Source organism: Haliotis rubra, unplaced genomic scaffold (assembly GCF_003918875.1).
Source record: "Haliotis rubra isolate DU_JTF1 unplaced genomic scaffold, ASM391887v1 Scf71, whole genome shotgun sequence".
NCBI lineage: Eukaryota > Metazoa > Mollusca > Gastropoda > Lepetellida > Haliotidae > Haliotis > Haliotis rubra.
In genome coordinates, this window is record NW_025767424.1 from 655,400 (window position 1) to 674,456 (window position 19,057).

The window sequence follows — 19,057 nt, forward strand, 5'->3', positions numbered from 1 at the left end:
GCGTTCATTAATTTTCAAACGTTGTCTACTGTACGTAAATACCTGTCTTTGTAGCCGGTCCATTAAAGGAGTGAGTGAGTATGGTTTTACGCCGCTTTAAGCAATATTCCAGCAATATCACGGCGAAGGACACTAGAAATGGGCTTCACACATTGTACCAATGTGGGGAATCGAACCCGGTCTTCGGTGTAACGATTGAACGCTTCAATCACTAGGCTACCCCACCGCCCTGATCCATTAAAGGAAATGATCACGAGATAATTTGATATTCGAACCTGTTGTATTCTGTTCACAGAAATATGTTATATTCTTACCTGTCCCCTTTGTCCTGCGCCAGGTGTGTTTGTACCGGGATTGGCGTTTGCTGTACGTATGTTTGCGGGGAGATTGTAATGGCGTCCTGTAGCGTCTCTGCGCTCGAATCATTCCGCCCTTGCAATGCAGCAGAATCCATACAATGACCACGTCTGACAGCAAAGACACCTACGACTACGACGACGACTACGGCGGTAACGTATCTCAACGTTACCATTACCCTTTGTGAGATCTGTTCCCTGAAAGCGTTCTCTTCTCTGCTGAACAAGACTTCGAGATTCCAGTGCGTAAGTGATCACAACTAAGTTTTAAACATTTGAACAAGAAGTGTCGTCATATTCTATTGCTATAGTTTCCGATTAAAGCGGGAAGCAAGTATCACGATCTGCTTAACTTGTTGGTTCATAGATGACACATAAATACAGGTCTTGACCGATTTACGACACAAGTTGTTTCCCGTTTACGAATGCCGGTAATCCTGTGTCCTGTTTGTGAAGGTTGTTTTATGCCACAATTAACAACATTCGTTGAAATAAATAAATAAATAAATAGGCAAGACAAACAAGTGATTGATATTATGAGCGATCGGGCTAGATGACACGCAATCGAGCCAGCCATCAAGTCAGCTAAAATCCAGCTATTAATGCCCCTTTTACGACAATATAGGTTGTTGGCGACTAACTATAAGCCGGAATTAATCTTTGTTTAATAACGGTTAATTAATCATATGTGATAACACATAAATAACACTGTGTGGAACAACGGATAAACGCCGTGGTAATGTGTGGTAACAGTTATTTAATCAAAGTTTAATCACAATAGATAACACTTGGTAATTTGGTGTGTGGTTTTTTTTGCTTGTCGGGTTGGTTTTGGTTTGTTTGTATTGTTTGGTTGTTGTTTGGTTTGGGTTGTTTGTGTTTTTTGTGTGTGTTTTTTGTTTGTTTGGTTCTTTTTTGGGGGGGGTTCTGTTTTTTATTGTTTTGTTGGGGTTTTTTGGGGGGGTGTCTTTGCTTTATTTTTATTATTTATTTATTTAGTTATTTGTGTGTTTTGTGTGTGTTCTTGTTTGCTTGGGTTTGGGGGGGGGATTTTAGTTGTTTGTTTTGAGGTGGTTTTTTTTGCTTTTTAGTTTGTTCATTATTATTATATATTGTTTTGTTTTTGTTTATTTTAGTTTAGTTTAGTTTTAGTTTGCACAAGTGAAAAATAACTTTACCTGAAAATGTTGATTTTGATGAGATTTCTTACAAGAATATAAAAGGCATCGCCACAACGCAACAGAAATCACCTTTCAGTTGAAATTGTGCAGCAAAGAGCATGCACTGTCTGGCTATAAAAATCCAGATTACTTTTGGAAATCGGCATTCGTTTTGAAGGAGTTTCAAGGTCAAATCACTACGCCAAGTCTTGACGCTGCGACACGGAACATCGCCATTGAAAGAATGCACGCTGGACATCGCCAATTTTCTGTTGCCAGGCGTCTGAATTAAGTCAAAACATTGATTACACAACAATTTCGGCGACGTCCATGAAGCTTCTGGATGAATCAGTCCTCAGCAGGAGTGTTGACTCTTGGCCTTCTTCTTCTGGGGTCGAGATATGGTGCATTGGTGGACGTTGAAGTGTCTTGCAAGGGCAGATTGCACCATGGGACTCCCCTACTTCCAAACGTCCAATGGCGATATTTCGGTCAGTAGCATTCTTGGCATTTTATCTCTTCTTTTACCTTCGAAAAAACACTTCTGCATGTATCGTTTTCATTTTAATGACAAACGTTTACAAACACATTTGGGATGCGTTTGCGCGCACTGCACAACAACCACGACATGTTTAACGGGATTCGAACATAGGAATTGTCTTAATGACGATTGATGTCAAAATATGTGGAATGAACTGCTGAAAACGCCTGTGCGTTTCTTTTTTTGAAGAGTGTATTTCAGATATGTTTATATTATAAATTAAGAGGTTATAGTTATAAAACAAATTTCATTTTAGTATTTACAAAGAATATGAGGAACTGCCACGGACATTTGTTAATATAGTTGATAATCTGAATAAGTGAAATAATCTTAAACAACTTAAACTGAAACAATTAAAGCGTAAACCTCCTTAAAAGTTCCTTTTAACGGGACACTTTCACTGCGCTTTAGTAGATTCAATTACATTCATTATGATCTACTTCGAATCATTGGAGACCCGTGAAGGTCCGGGTTAGAATTGATCTTCAGCAACCCATGCTTTTCGTAAGAGTCTACTAACGGGATCGGGTGGTAAGGCTCGCTGACTTGGTTGACACATGTCATCGGTTCCCAATTGCGCAGATCGATGCTCTTGCTGTTGATCACTAAATTATTTATAGACAGCCGCCATATAGCTGGAATATTGTAGGAAGGTGAATGAGAGAGTAAGTGAGCGTAGGTGAATGAGTGTGTGAATGGGAGTAAGGGGGTGAATGATAGAGAGATTGAATGGATGAATAAGTATGCATCTGACTATATAAAATAACCGTTGTCAAATACATTAATGGGGCCATGTTATTTGTTAAAAGTGTAGTCTCATAGTTTAAATTTCATTGCTAGGTTTCCATGTAGGTTTATGTGAAAAGAATATATGTGAGTGAGTGAGTTTAGGAATATGCCATTAGGAATATGGTCATATATAGCTCGCTTTCTGTTTCCTCACCCGGTGAGGTGAGGTGAAATTGGGTTTAACGTCGTGCTTGAGAATATTTCGCTCATATGACGACGTGCATGCATGTGTATGTGTATGTGCGGCTGCTTGTACTAGCCCAGACTTAAGCTGGTTTAATAGTGCTAGCCCACTGAGATACCATGCCACAGTGAAGCATGAATACCCCACTCAGACACATTATACTGACTCCGAGCCGACCAGTCCTTGCTGTACCCATTAATGCCGAGCGCCAAAGTGACGCAGTCGGGGATCGAGCCCGCGACCTTCCGCTCTCCGGGCGGACGCTCTAACCACTACACCACGGAGGCGGTCTTTCCTCACCCGGTAACTCATTAATAGTGTCGAGCTTGATTAGCTGGAATTATGTACTTCATGTGTTCTTATTTCTCCACATGGTCCTGTGAACTGCACACCGGCGACAAAATCAGGATATAGTGTGCTGGTGGCGGACAGTAGGTGGATGGGTGAACAAAGCTTTGTCCGCTCTTAGCGTCCAGTTATATACGGACGAATCTACATATATACCATGTTTATCAACTACATTCTCTTGTAGTGTCCCAGGTCGCGAAAGGACATACAGTGCCCATTGTCCATCTGCAGGTGAGACAGAACATGGACAGCCCCCATGTCCTAAAAGGGTGTTGTGTATAACGCTATCCAATGTGTAACCGTTCAATACGCTTGACAGCTGCCATGACGGATTATATTATTACCCTGGTCTCCGGATTGTTTTGTTATTGTTATAACAATAGCTCTGAACAATAGTCCAGCTATATGACAACAGCCTATCAGTAATCGATTTTGAACCAGTCAATCCAGTGATCGATATTGTCACCGTTGCGATAAGATGACATGCAAGACTACTGGATTCACTCAGTCGCCTCTTCTAAACATCAGCACCAGCTGCTGGGTCCTTTAACAACCTGACATCCTCACGGGAGACAACGGTATTTATTTCAAACCCGTCAATATATTCACAATTAGCTCCCATCTTTAAAGAATAGCTTTGAATGACAATCGAGTAGTTGAAAAGGAAAGTATGATAATTATTCTTAAATGTTCTGAGCCAACTAGCTCACAGCACAGGTAGAAATCACAAAACGGATCCACATTTTAAAAAAGACACAATGTTTATTTCACAGAGAAAAAATCTGAGGGATTATACAAAATTATTGCCTTAAACTTTACACAAAAAATAGACAAGAATATTCCAAATAAATATCAAATTATGAACAAATATAATTATCTCTGTGTTTTGAATTAGATCCTTGTTTTTGAGCAAAGGGAGATAACTATCACGACAACGTATATTTCATTGCGATTTTTTGTCAGGTTCTCGCCGCCCTAAGCAATATTTCAGATGGACATACAGTGAACTATGTTTGTAAGGAATGCGACTTATAACGAACTGGTATCTGGGGGCTTGCTGTTTATTGTTGTCGAAATGTGTGTAAAAATGTAAAGTTTTAACGAACTAGAATTAGTGGTCCCTGTGACTTCGTAATAACCGTACTGTACTGTATTCGAATCTAGAATAGAAAATTCAGTGACTGGGCAACGATCTACGTCGAGAGAGGGGTCATTCCATTCGTAACTACTCGTCCCTTTCCGTAACCTGAAAGAAGACTCGTACCGCTGTCGTAGCCATGTCCGGAAGAAACATCCCCAGCCAATCAGAATGCGCGTATGTAGAGAAGTAATTGGGTCAAAATAGTTAGTTCAAATAATTTTCATTTCGGCTTGCATAATTTTTCCCAGACACTTCAAGTATATTTTAACTATTGCATAGTTTCCCTGAATTTTTATAACCAGGATATATTAACATTATGGCGTAGGAAAGTATTTAAGCATGTTAAACATACCCTTGGAGGTAATTTCCTTGGCGTGGATGCCATGTTTGTTTTCCAAGTAAATTAGAGTTACATGCCCTTCAGGGGCGTAGGAACGGTTTTCAGAGTGAGGGGGGCTAATTTTATGAAAAGGATTGAAAATCAAAATGAAATTGTAGTTATGGTAAGGTAGATATGGTTTCGTCTTGAAGAAAGTCTGTGGTCCTACCCCCTGTTCCTACGCCCCTGCCCTTGCAAATAGTTCGGCGACTAGACTATGTCATTCTCTCTGCGCTTTTGAGCTCAGATAGAGTCAAGTTCAGTAAAATGGCTACGAGAGGGGTATTTGTCTTCTTTCAGGTAACGGAAAGGGACGAGTAGTTTCGAATGGGGGTCATTCGTCACCACTCGCCCATTTCCGTAACATCCAAAAACCGCTGTTCCGGAATAACACCGGTTGGTCACGAATATCTTACTGCAGACAATAGAGGAACTTTTGCAGCTGCAACTGTCAATTTTACATAAGACACGTGCTTTAACGTATTCAAACAATGATGGTTTCTATAATTTGTTTCCACGCCATTGCAAATGTCAGTATACACGACCATGTATTCACGTGGGTCTTGGTGGTGTATCCTGGTTTGTGTACCGAGAGATATCAGTGTAAGTATGTGGTCTTGTGTAGGTTAGATCTGGGTTATCTCCCCCTGTTGTAGCTGTATAATGAACCTGCGTGTAACTGCCAGGGCTACTGGGTTCTCTCGCACCTGTCAAGGAGCTGTATATATGGGGCCCTTGCTCCAGACGACGAACGATGCTATGAACTCGCACCAGTAACGATCTGGAAGGAATAGACAATACGTTAGAGCATGTTTTAGCTTATACCCACGATGTTCTTCCATCAAACGTCTTAACCTCACATCCAAGCACGAATTAATACATGAGTTACGATCGTCGTAGCTACGGTCGCTTTGTGGATCAGTACCTAGAACACTCATTTCACAAAACAATCGTAAATCTACGGCTGTCCTTAGTCTGTGTTTAAGTATGGGATTTACTGTCATTTTAGTTCCGAACAGTGAGTGAGTGAGTTTAGCTTTACGCCGCACTCAGCAATATTCCAGCTATATGGCGGCGGTCTGTAAATAATCGAGTCTGGACCAGACAATCCAGCGATCAACAGCATGAGCACCAATCTGCGCAACTGGGAACCGATGACATGTGTCAACCAAGCCAGCGAGCCTGACCACTCGATCCCGTTAGTCACCTCTTACGGCAAGCATGGGTCGGTCATTCTAACCCGGACTTTCAGGGGTACTTCCGAACAGATTTGATATATAACGCCATAACTGTATGAAAACCTTTCTGGACGCCATGTGTCAACAGAAATGTCAGAATTATTTTGTTTTCGCTTAAAAGGATGCAACGTCCTCTGATAAAGGGGGTATAGTAGGGTTTTTAAAAAATATGGAGCTGTTATGTAAGAAAGAAACTTAAAATGAAAAACATAACATTCGTCTCCCCCCATCCCCTTCACTACTTCGATAAAGGAAGGGGGATCGAAACTATGACGTACTCCCTCTTCGCACGCCGAACCGTTTAATTGTAACGTGTATAAAAACCTGTTCAAACTTGACAATGACAATACCTTTGTTTGAAGGCAAATATCAAAACTGTCATGATTCCCAGAACAGCTATCAGCGGGACAATAGACGTATACAGGATCTGGGAGGCCTGGCTTATATCTGCAAAGAATAAGAGTGAGTGAGTATAGTTTTACGCCGCTTTTAGCAACATTCCAGCAATGTCACGGCGGGGTAACACCAGAAATGGCCTTCACACATTGTACCCATGTGGGGAATCGAACCCGGGTCTTCAGCGTGGACAGCGAACGCTTTATCCACCAGGCTACTCCACCGGCCCTTTACTTGGTTATTCCATCCGTGAAGATCCGGGTTAGACTTAATCTTCAACAACCCATGACTTGTCGTAAGGGGCGACTAACGGGATCGGGTGGTCAGACTCGCTGACTTGGTTGACACATTTCATCATATCCCAGTTGCGTAGATCGATGCTTATGCTGTTGAGCACTGGATTGTCTGGTCCAGACCTGATTATTTACAGACCGCTGCCATATAGCTGGAATATTGCTGAGTGCGGTGTAAGCCTAAACTCATTCACTCATACGTATTCCGACGATAAGAAATAGTGCCAGAGACACCAAGATCAGTTTGCTCTATCCGTCGGCTCGTTAGAGGCGCGTTCATTAATTTTCAAACGTTGTCTACTGTACGTAAATACCTGTCTTTTGTAGCCGGTCCATTAAAGGAACGAGTGAGTATGGTTTTACGCCGCTTTAAGCAATATTCCAGCAATATCACGGAGAGGGACACTAGAAATGGGCTTCACACATTGTACCAATGTGGGGAATCGAACACGGGTTTTCGGTGTGACGATTGAACGCTTCAATCACTAGACTACCACTCCGCCCTGATCCATTGAAAGAAATGATTACGAGATAATATGATATTCGAACCTGTGGTATTCTGTTCACAGAAATATGTAATATTCTTACCTGTCCCCCTTGTCCTGTGCCAGGTGTGTTTGTACCGGGATTGGCGTTTGCTGTACGTATGTTTGCGGGGAGTTTGTAATGGCGTCCTGTAGCGCGTCTCTGCGCTCGAATCATTCCGCCCTTGCAGTGCAGCAGAATCCATACAATGACCACGTCTGACAGCAAAGACGCCTACGACTACGACTACGACTACGGCGGTAACGGATCTCAACGTTGCCATTACCCTTTTGTGAGATCTGTTCCCTGAAAGCGTTCTCTTCTCTGCTGAACAAGACTTCGAGATTCCAGTGCGTAAGTGATCACAACTAAGTTTTAAACATTTGAACAAGAAGTGGCGTCATATTCTATTGCTATAGTTTCCGATTAGGCGGGAAGCAATTATCACGATCCGCTTAACTCGTGGGTTCATAGGTGACACATAAATACAGGTCTTGACCGATTTACGACACAAGTTGTTTCCCGTTTACGAATGCCGTTAATCCTGTGTGTGTGTGAAGGTTGTTTTATGCCACAATTAACAACATTCGTTTACATAAATAAATAAATAAATAAATAAATAAATAAATAAATAAATAAATAAATAAATAAATAAATAAATAAATAAATAAATAAATAAATAAATAAATAAATAAATAAATAAATAGGCAAGACAAACAAGTGATTGATATTATGAGCGATCGGGCTAGATGACACGCAATCGAGCCAGCCATCAAGTCAGCTAACATCCAGCTATCAATGCCCCTTTTACGACAATATAGGTTGTTGGCGACTAACTATAAGCCGGAATTAATCTTTTTTTAATAACGGTTGTTTAATCATATGTGATAACACATAAATAACACTGTCCGGAACAACGGATAAACGCCGTGGTAATGTGTGGTAACAGTTATTTAATCAACGTTTAATCACAATTAATAACACTTGGTAATTTGGGGGTTGTTTTTTTTTTGCTTGTTGGGTTGGTTTTGGTTTGTTTGTATTGTTTGGTTGTTGTTGTTTTATTTTTGTTTTGGGTTTTGGTGGGGGGTCTTTGGTTGATTTTATTTATTTATTTATTTATTTATTTGTTTTTATTCTTGTTTGTTTGGGTTTTTGGGGGGATTTTAGTTGTTTGTTTTGAGTTGTTTTTTGTTTTTTAGTTTGTTTATAATTATTATATATTGTTTTGTTTTTGTTTATTTTATTTTATTTTATTTTATTTTTAGTTTGTTTGTTTGGTTGGTTTTTTGGAGGGGTGTTTTTTGGTTGTTTATTTATTTATTGTATTCTCTTTTGTTTGGAGTTTTTTTGGTGGGTTTTAGTTTGTTTGGGTTGGGTTTTTTGGTGGGGGAGTTTAGTTTGTTTGTTTTTTATTATTATTTATTGTTTTGTTTGTTTTTTATACTATCCAAAAAAAGAAACGCATAGGGGTTTAGTATTTTTTAAATCTATTAATTACCAATTGTGTTCAAACAATCGTCAAAATATGTAACAAAAGTGTTGATAACATGATTTTACACTATTGCACAAGTGAAAAATGACTTCACCTGAAAATGTTGATTTTGATGAGATTTCTTACAAGAATTAAAAAGGCATCGCCACAACGCAACAGAAATCACCTTCCAGTTGAAATTGTGCAGCAAAGAGCATGCACTGTCTGGCTATAAAAATCCAGATTACTTTCGGAAATCGGCATTCGTTTTAAAGGAGTTTCAAGGTCAAATCACTACGCCAAGTCTTGACGCTGCGACACGGAACATCGCCATTGAAAGAATGCACGCTGGAGATTGCCAATTTTCTTTTGCCAAGTAATGAAAAACATTCTCACATCCTTGGCCACATTGACATGATGTGTCATCTTTCAAATATTTATCCTAAGCAAATCGTAATTAAGTGCACGTGTCATGTATCTAAATATTGTGTGCAAAACATATAACTTCTTTATTCCATATGAATAATATTTAGGTTCACATTTGTCCATTTGATTTATATGATACAACAGTGTCGCAATTTCCAATAGCTAAGCTAATGTTTTCAATATGATGATGCCGACTCCCGTTAGACTAGAAGGTTAAACCGAAATGTTTATGAAACTAAACTGTTTTTATATTGCAGCAATAAAACAATAAAAATTTAAATTACTCTCTTTTCGTCCATCTTTCAAAATATATAACATAGCTTCAGTTTGTTCCTGTGTTTTTATTTGGACTATTCAATTATAAAGTGTAGGTAACAGGTAGTAGATACTCTGTTCACTGAACCGTAAATTTTGTTGTTTTAAGGTGTCTGCGAACTGGCTGTCTGCGTAATGGGAGGACACCTCTGAATCAAGTCAAAACATTGATTACACAACAGTCTCGTTTCCTGCTGACTGGGTTCGGTCCTATTGCGCAACTTAGTACAATAATATGTCTAGAATTTTTAGATCAATTCATTTAGCTGGATACATAAATATTAATCAGAATTAATATTAATAATTAGTTTATCTAAGCACTTGTATATTGCAACACTACGCTCCTTACTAATCCTTGCAAACACGTCGTGCAGCGTGCTCTGTCGTACAGCGAGCTCTGACAAACAGAAACCTGGAAATCGTGGAAATCTCAAAACGAGGCTCTGCCGCTAGAAAAGTTTGGCGGTCTGGTACGGAATTGATAGTATAACAATCACATTGTGCGTTACAGAACTACACTGAATAAGAGATTCATGTTTCGGTTTGTGAGACTGAGCACGATATCACTGCTTGCAGCTCGTTACAACCAAACAGGGATAACAAATGACCGTCCCCGTACAGGCAGACCTCGAGTCACCACTGCCCCCCAAGATCGGTACATCCGGGTACTACATTTGCGTGATCGTACTGCCACGGGTGAGAACACAGGAGCCAGGGTGCCTGGACTTCGGTGGATATCCGGTCAAAATGTACGGAACAGGTTGAGAGAGACTGGATTGAGAGCCAGAAGCCCCGACGTCGGGACCATGCTACGTGGTCACCATCGCGCTCAACGTCTACGTTATCTAAAATTATCCACTTGGTTGTATAGACATTACCATCTTCTAAACTGATGTAAACATTCACGTAATGGTTAAAGCGTTGGTTCGTCACGCCGAATACCCGGGTTCGAATCCCCACATGGGTACATTGTGTGAAGCCCATTTCTGGTGTCCCCCGCCGTGATGTTGCTGGAATATTGCTAAAAGCGGCGTAAAACCAAACTCACTCACTCAATCACTCTAACGTTTAAACACATATTATAACAGTTTGTTGGGGCAGTCTGATAACATCTCAGTAACCAACTGCTATATCTTAGTAGCCCTGTGTGATACCAGCTGATAGATATATATACAATGTACTGAAACCTATTACCGTCCCAAGATCTTGACATGTTTTGCTTACCGTCCAAATGTCCACGCACATTTTTCATGACCTTCCTGAAAAGACTAAACGTAAACGGACACAATATTTTATCATCAAATGTCCATTCTACAATGACCATCCCCAAAGATGTGTAGTATTTCGTGTGACCCACCCAAGGGACTCATATTTTGTGGTGACCCTTTCCCCCCCCCTCCCCTGATTTCTATTTCTTCTGAATCTCCCCGCTCCTAAAATAAATTACCATCCCCCATTCTCAGGATCTTGGCAATGGTTCATCGATCAGTGAGTGAGTGAGTTGTGTTTTACGCCGCTGTTAACAATATTCCAGCTATATTACGGCGGGAGACACCAGAAAATGGGCTTCACACATTGTACCCATATGGGGAATCGAGCCCGGGTCTTCGGCGTGACGAGTGAACGCTTTAACCACTAGGCTACCCCACCTCCCTTCATCGATCAGTGTGTGAGTGAATATGGTTTTACGCCGCTTTTAGCAATATTTCAGTTAATCACGGTGGGGGACACCAGAATCAATGTGGATATGATAATAATGAATGCTTTGAGAGTGCATCACCACTTGCACTTCCTTATGACCATAGTTGTTTGTACAGTAATTGCTCTTGAAAGATGATTGGTGTAGGACGTAAACTCTGCGTGTGTGCGATTTTCATTTTCACATTACGGACGAATAGGTCCGGTTGATATTACGATACGACACACACGAACCAGGATACACCTAAACTTGTGATAAGAGAAATGTGTGTCAAGATGTCACTTCCCGCAGGAATCTTTAAGTTTGTTTGTTGTTTAACACAACACTGAGCAATATTCAAGCTAAATGGCAACTTTCTGTAAATAATCAAGTCTCAATAATCAACATCATGAGCGTTGATCTGTACAAATGGGATACGGTGCCATGTGTTAACTAAGTGAGCCAGCCTGACCACTCGATCCCGTTAGTCTCCTCTTCCGACAAGCATGGGTTACTGAAGACCAATCCTAACCGGGTCTTCTCGGGTCGCAGGATTCTGATAAGACATGTAAACAAATAAAATAAAAAGTAAACAAGACTCAAGTACTGGTGACATATATTGTATTTGCACTGAAAATATTATTTTGTTAATTTATGCATGAATATCACAACAATCAAAGATGCATTTTATCGGACACTTTCCACATTGTGTTGATGGATCTGCACGAACTCCTTACAGATCTCCTTCGGGCGGGAGAGCGTGTCTCTGTGTGAAACTATAAACAATACCAAATATCACATGATGACATAAATTCACAATGGTTTCATCACAACAGCTTGATGTCTGATTTGAACTCATACGTTGCCCGAGCATTGTGAGCAGACAGGCCTGATGTAATCATCAAAATCTGGAGGGAGAACGTCAATGTAACTGTGTCTGGCGGTGCTGATGTTTGATGCTCCAGGAAGCATTTGTGCATAGGTGTGTGCCCTGCTTATCTGTCTTTCCGTTTGAAACGTGTTGTATACGTGTGCCTCATCTTGTTGACTTTTCATCGCCTTCAGTTGCAGCAACCTACAATACCAAGACAACATTCGTTAGCAAAGTGAATACTAATAACGGTTTTGAGAATTATCTATGGTAAACTGCGTCCACAACTAACAACATCCGATCGACAAACATTCAGTGGTCAATGATACCAGTGGTCAGTGGACCGACTGCAATGGCTGAACAAGGCTGTGCATTATGTTTAGTATCATTATTACCTATCAAGCCTCTGATGTACCCCGCTGTAATTTTGCTGGAATATTTCTAAAAGCGGCGTAAAACCACACTCACTCACTCACCCACTGTGACGTGAAATGAGCTTCACACATTGTACCCATGTGGGGAATCGAACCCTGGTCTTCGGCGTGACGAGCGAACGCTTTGACCTGTAAGCTACCACACCTTAATTAATAAAAGTCTATATGAATTCACTCAAATGGAGCAAAATAATCCTTAAAGCCAACCATTGTCAATGCCTTGCATATCGGATCTATACTAGCTCTGTTACGCTTTACGGATATGTGAGAATGTAACCTGGCAGAACGAATAGTACATTTCTTTTACCCCCCAAACCTTTGAGGGAGTGACATATGTGCACAATAAATATATATAAATATAAGTATCGAAAGGACTTCAGTGTAGAGCTAAAGACTTCTCGTGACAATTGCGTAGAATGGAGTTCATGATGTTCATCACTGGATTGTCTGGTCCAGACTCGATTATTTACAGACCTCCGCCATACAGCTGGAATATTTCTGAGCGCGGCGTTAAACAACAAACCAACCAACCAAAGCTGTTATCATCATATATACAGACCGCCGCCATATAGCTGGAATATTGCTGAGCGCGGCGTTAAACAACAAACCAACCAACTAAAGCTGTTATCGTGATGTCTACAGACCTCCGCCATATAGCTGGAATATTGCTGAGCGCGGCGTTAAACAACAAACCAACAACTAAAGCTGTTATCATGATATATACAGACTGCTGCCATATAGCTGGAATATTGCTGAGCGCGGCGTTAAACAACAAACCAACCAACCAAAGCTTTTATCATGATATATACACACATACCTGTGTCGGATGAGTAATGCCTGTGTTCCAACAAAGCCCATACAGAGTACCACAGCAATGGCTACCAGGAGGTACGATATGACTGAATGGGAAAAACAGAACAACTATTAATGTACACAAAACATATTTCAGACTCAAAGGGGTGCTTTTTCTTAATGAGAAGAGTTCCTTTAGAATTTTTTAATAAATGTTTTCTACCCAAAATTTATTACCAAAACCACATAATTCACACCCATAAAAAAGAAGAGGGGCAACCAAGCAATCGAATAATCGTAACTGACAATAACAACACAAAGTAAATCTACCTTTGCTTAAAACAAAATGCATAGTTTTGGTGACCTTCTTAGTTAGATCATTTTTTATTTAAGTGAATATATTATTTTTTTGCATTGTGATTCCTTGGTGTTCATAAGAAGGCACGTTCTCAATAATTTGATTTCCAATTTTGAAGCAGTATTTATAATCTTTTTTAGAACCACCAAATATAAGTATACATGTATGTGTTTTGGATGCATTTATATAATGTTTCCATGTTTTACAGTATTTATCAAAGCAATCTAGCATAGGTTGTAAATCATTTGGGTCTGATGCAAGCAGAACGGTTTCGTCGGCATGTAACAAAACAAGTAGATTTATCATAGTTTCTAACCGGTTGTTGAAATCATCAGGATGTAATTAGACTCTTTTACAGTTGTCATTTTGTAGATTATATTCAAGGTCATTCAGAAATATTGTAAATAGTATCGGTCATAAACCTGCACCTTGAGCAATGCCTCCATTACATCATACACAAGATTTGATATTTTGATACATGCTGTGAATAACTTCAAACCACTTTCCGATGATTATGAGTCGGTTATGTTGTTTGATATTATTTTTTGTCATAGTCCCATCCCCCAGACAGTATCAAAGGCTTTTGGGAAATCAATGAAAGCACAATATAATTTCTTTTTTCTATTTATTAGCAGTTCCGACTGATGATACATTGTAAAAATATGGTCCATTGTAGAATACCATTTTCTAAAACCAGCATGTGCTTCAGATAATATTGTATTAGAGTTTATGAATTTTGTAAGGCGATTGTTTAAAATAGATGTAAATAATTTCCCGAGACAGCTCAAAAGGGTAATGGGCCTATAATGTTCTGGTTTATTTGGATCACCTTTTTGTTTATAGATAGGCATTATTACTCCATTTAACCACCTTTCTGGGAAACTCCCTGTGTCTAAAGCCGTGTTTAAAAGATAACATAAATATCTAAAAATATATCAATGGTGGAAGAAATGTACTCGTTTACGACATCATCAAGCCCAGCAGCTTTATTATGTTTCAGATTTGTAACGGAGGCAGTGATTTCATCCTTTGTTATGGTACCATTTAGCAATGCACATCGAAATCGTTTATGGAGTTAATGTCTCAATCAACCTATCCTGGTCTTCATTTAACATTCTGAGAAAATGAAAAAAGTAATTGTTTGTCCGGAATCTTTATCGTGTCCCCTTTTTTACCTTTTAAAAGGTTTCAAAATGAACGAGGATCCGACTTTTCTGATTTAAGGAATTCATCTAGAAGGCTTTTGAAACGCAGTCTTAAACATTTGGAAGACAACATTTGTATTCTTTACTGGCATTTATGAGCCGTTTTTTATTTGAAAGACTGATAGGTTTTGAACAACTTTAGGGCCTCGAAGTAATTTCCTCGGAATATATTACATTGTTTTCCGAAAAATGCCTGGTTTTTTCTATTTTGGAATAAATTTCTTAAAATTTCTCTTTTTAACCAACCCAAATACATGTTGATGTTCAGAGCTTTCGAACGATACCCGACATCAAACGATTCGCCTCCCATGTTATTCATACGACGCTTCGAAAACGGAGGTATTTTCCGTTGTTATGTCATGTTACCGATCGGAAAGCCACAGATATCGGGAAATAGGCGACCATACATATTATTTAAGAAATCTTTTTTATAATAATTTTCTGATGACGTAAAAATGAAAATATAAAAGAAAAAGGCACGGGCATGTTATGACATGTCACAAATGGAAAAAAATCGCCATAGTTTTTGAATAACATTATAAAAATAAACTTCATATTTATCAACAGTAGGATTAGATCTTTTAAATGGTGTATGGGATGTAGTAGCAATAACGTTTTACAAGCTTATCATTTCCTTCATAAACATAGGCTTCATCTATGACCTCAGAGTCTCGATAGTAAGGAAAGATATCAAGGGGAAGTAACTCGGTGCATATGCTGTGGTTTCAGCAGTACGAACGTTTCACTATCCGAACGGTTTTTTTAAAAAACCAAAGTGTTCGTATTAACGAGGTCTGACTGTACTTTGCCGGCTTAGGCGACAAGTACATGGGTCAACATCAAGAAACACGGTCCTGGAGAAACTTACTATTCAGTATATGACAGACTTCTCTGAAGCCCCATTCTTCAGTGTTGAGTCGGTTAGCAGGCTTTGGTGTAGTATAGCATCTGGAATCCGAAACGTGAAGAATTAGAATAAGACACGACGTTACAGCAGCAGACACAAGCCTCATCATCGCCGTGTTCTGAAACTACTAAATCTCGTGGATAGTTCGTGCGGTACGCAATGTGGGACTGTGTTCTAATATTAGCCGATGCTCCCCTTCTTATAACGGCCGGAGGTGAACAGGACTTTATTACTAAGTGGCTTAATCTTCTCATGTGACGAATGGCACCAAGGAAACGTGATTCACGTATCCGGTTTAACGAGAACCAAACTCCATAGATGGAAGTCATGATGTGGTGCACTATTAACTTGTGTAATTATTTAGTTTATGCCACTTGGGGTAATTCATTCTGGATTCAGACGTCTATGTGTGTTTTGTTTCTTTGTTGTTTAACGCCGCACTCAGCAATATTCCAGCTATATGGCAGCGGTCTGTAAATAATCGAGTCTGGACCAGACAACCCAGTGATAAACAGCACGACCATCGATCTTCGCAGTTGATAGTTGTAAGTTGCAAGTGGAATAAAAAAACTAACCTGCATAAACATAATCAATAATGGACCGACATAGACCTATTATTTGTTTGATTAATATTTGGTCAAAAAGTCAGTACGAACGGAATACATTTAAAAAGAGAATATTTTCATGTGATTCCGTTCCCAGACTATTCATATCGAGTGAAACAAAGGGGCTCCTTGGAGGGTTTATAGGGACCAACGATTGGTGGCCTATTGAAAAGAGACCAGTGAAGATCCGGGTAAGAAGTGATCTTCAGTAACCCATGCTTGTCGTAAGAGGCGACTAACGACACATGTCATCGTATCCCAGTTACGTAGATCGATGCTCATGCTGTTGATCACTGCATGGATTGTCTGATCCAGACTCGATTATTTACAGACCGCCACAATATAGCTGGAATATTGCTGAGTGCGGCCTAAAACTAAACTCACTCACTCACTTACTGCCTATTGAAAAGTAACTTCATTATCAACAATCACCACTTACAGCATCATGTGTTTAAAGATGTGTATCGATGCTCGTCCGGTATATTATATGTTGTTGCACTCGATGTAAATGTGGTTTTATTCAACCCGTACCCAAACTAGTTATTCCCACATGCAGCCTGTTTTCTTCGTGACAGGGTCCAAGTGATTTTTTTCTTCCGCTCCTGAGAGTGAGTGAGTTTAGTTTTACCCCGTTTTTAGCAATATTCCAACAATATCACGGCAGGGGCGCCCGGAAATGGGCTTCACATATTGTACCCGTGTAGGGAATCGAACCTGTGCCTTCGGCATGGCGAGCAAACGCTTTAACCAGTAAGCTACTCCCACCGCCCCTCCCGCTCATAGGATGTGTATTTCACGAGACACATATTTCATTCAGATCGCATGAACCAATGAGATATCAACACTCAAGACAAGATCAGAGAAAATTATTTTAAAAAGCGAGTTATCTGCAACAATGTCATTGCTATAGCCCAAACCATGACATATATCTGAATATGAATACATGTTTTAGGGGGAGTATTTTTTTGCTTTTGTTGTTTTGTTTTTTTGTTGTTGTTGTTGTTGTTTTTTGGGTTTTTTGTTTTGTTTTTGTTTTTTTGTTTTGGTTTTGGGGGGTTTGTTGTTGTTGTTGTTGTTGTTTAACGCCGCACTCATCAAAATTCCATCCATATAGCGGCGTGTTATACACAATCCTATGAAGACACTCTATTGAATCTAGGGGGCGTTGTTATCTTCATCGAGTGGATGGGAAAAGAGTGGCGCTACGATTCTGGTTTTTACATAGGCCCTGAAAACAAAATGTTGAGAGAAAACCTGTAATGTTAGACTCCGCAATTCAGAGCAGTGACCAAAAATATGTCATGTTTCTGACAATAAACCCATATATATGTGCTGCTCCTCCTTTCGAGCAAATTTGATATATTTAAGCTATGCCTTCTTTGTCTGGCATTGAGTGAGTGAGTGAGTGAGTGAGTTATGTTTTCGTCGCTTTTAGCAATATTGCAACAATATCACGGCAGGGGAGCCCAGAATGGGCTTCACATTTGTATCATGTGGGGAATCGAACCCGGGTTTCGGCATGACGAGCAAACGCTTTAACCAGTAAGCTACTCCCACCGCCCCTCCCGCTCATAGGATGTGTATTTCACGAGACACATATTTCATTCAGATCGCATGAACCAATGATATCAACACTCAAGACAAGATCAGAGAAAATTATTTTAAAAGCGAGTTATCTGCAACAATGTCATTGCTATAGCCCAAACCATGACATATATCTGAATATGAATACATGTTTTAGGGGAGTATTTTTGCTTTTGTTGTTTGTGTTTTGTTGTTGTTGTTGTTGTTTTGGGTTTTTTGTTTTGTTTTTGTTTTTTTGTTTTGTTTTGTTTTTGGGGGGTTGTTGTTGTTGTTGTTGTTGTTTAACGCCGCACTCATCAAAATTCCATCCATATAGCGGCGTGTTATACACAATCCTATGAAGACACTCTATTGAATCTAGGGGGCGTTGTTATCTTCATCGAGTGGATGGGAAAAGAGTGGCGCTACGATTCTGGTTTTTACATAGGCCCTGAAAACAAAATGTTGAGAGAAAACCTGTAATGTTAGACTCCGCAATTCAGAGCAGTGACCAAAAATATGTCATGTTTCTGACAATAAACCCATATATATGTGCTGCTCCTCCTTTCGAGCAAATTTGATATATTTAAGCTATGCCTTCTTTGTCTGGCATTGAGTGAGTGAGTGAGTGAGTGAGTTATGTTTTCGTCGCTTTTAGCAATATTGCAGCAATATCACGGCGGGGGCACCAGAAATGGGCTTTACTCATTGTATCATGTGGGGAATCGAACCCGGGTTTCGGCGTGACGAGCGGACGCTTTAACCACTAGGCTACCCCACCGCCCGACTGACATTTAGAAGTCGGTGTGATGAATAACAGAACAAATACAGTGTCACTGATGTTAATCTTTGATTTCTAGGACTCATGCACTTGGAGAGTAAATATAGCTCTGGGTGAAACCTGATTGGGCCCTTAATGCGACAGCGTCATTTCAATTCATACATCAAAAAGGAAATACAACGCCTTCAAGATTGAGTTAGATCATGTCCGTCACGCAACTGGCGGGGTCATTGAACTTATGTGTCAGTTAATGACACCATCTGTGTAGCACCCTCTTCCTGTACATCCTCTGGACCAC

The 19,057-nt window shown here is 39.8% G+C and overlaps 1 protein-coding gene across 1 annotated transcript; it reads right to left on the minus strand.

Moving 5' to 3' along the window:
• Positions 1-11,850: 11,850 nt before the first annotated feature.
• Positions 11,851-15,998, minus strand: LOC124259106. The gene is made up of 3 exons (XM_046693200.1): positions 15,772-15,998; positions 13,366-13,447; positions 11,851-12,318 (listed from the first exon to the last, which is right to left on the minus strand). Exons 1-3 carry the CDS (start codon positions 15,917-15,919, stop codon positions 12,099-12,101), a joined length of 450 nt encoding a protein of 149 aa, XP_046549156.1. The 5' UTR covers positions 15,920-15,998; the 3' UTR covers positions 11,851-12,098.
• Between the last annotated feature and the right edge of the window lie 3,059 nt (positions 15,999-19,057).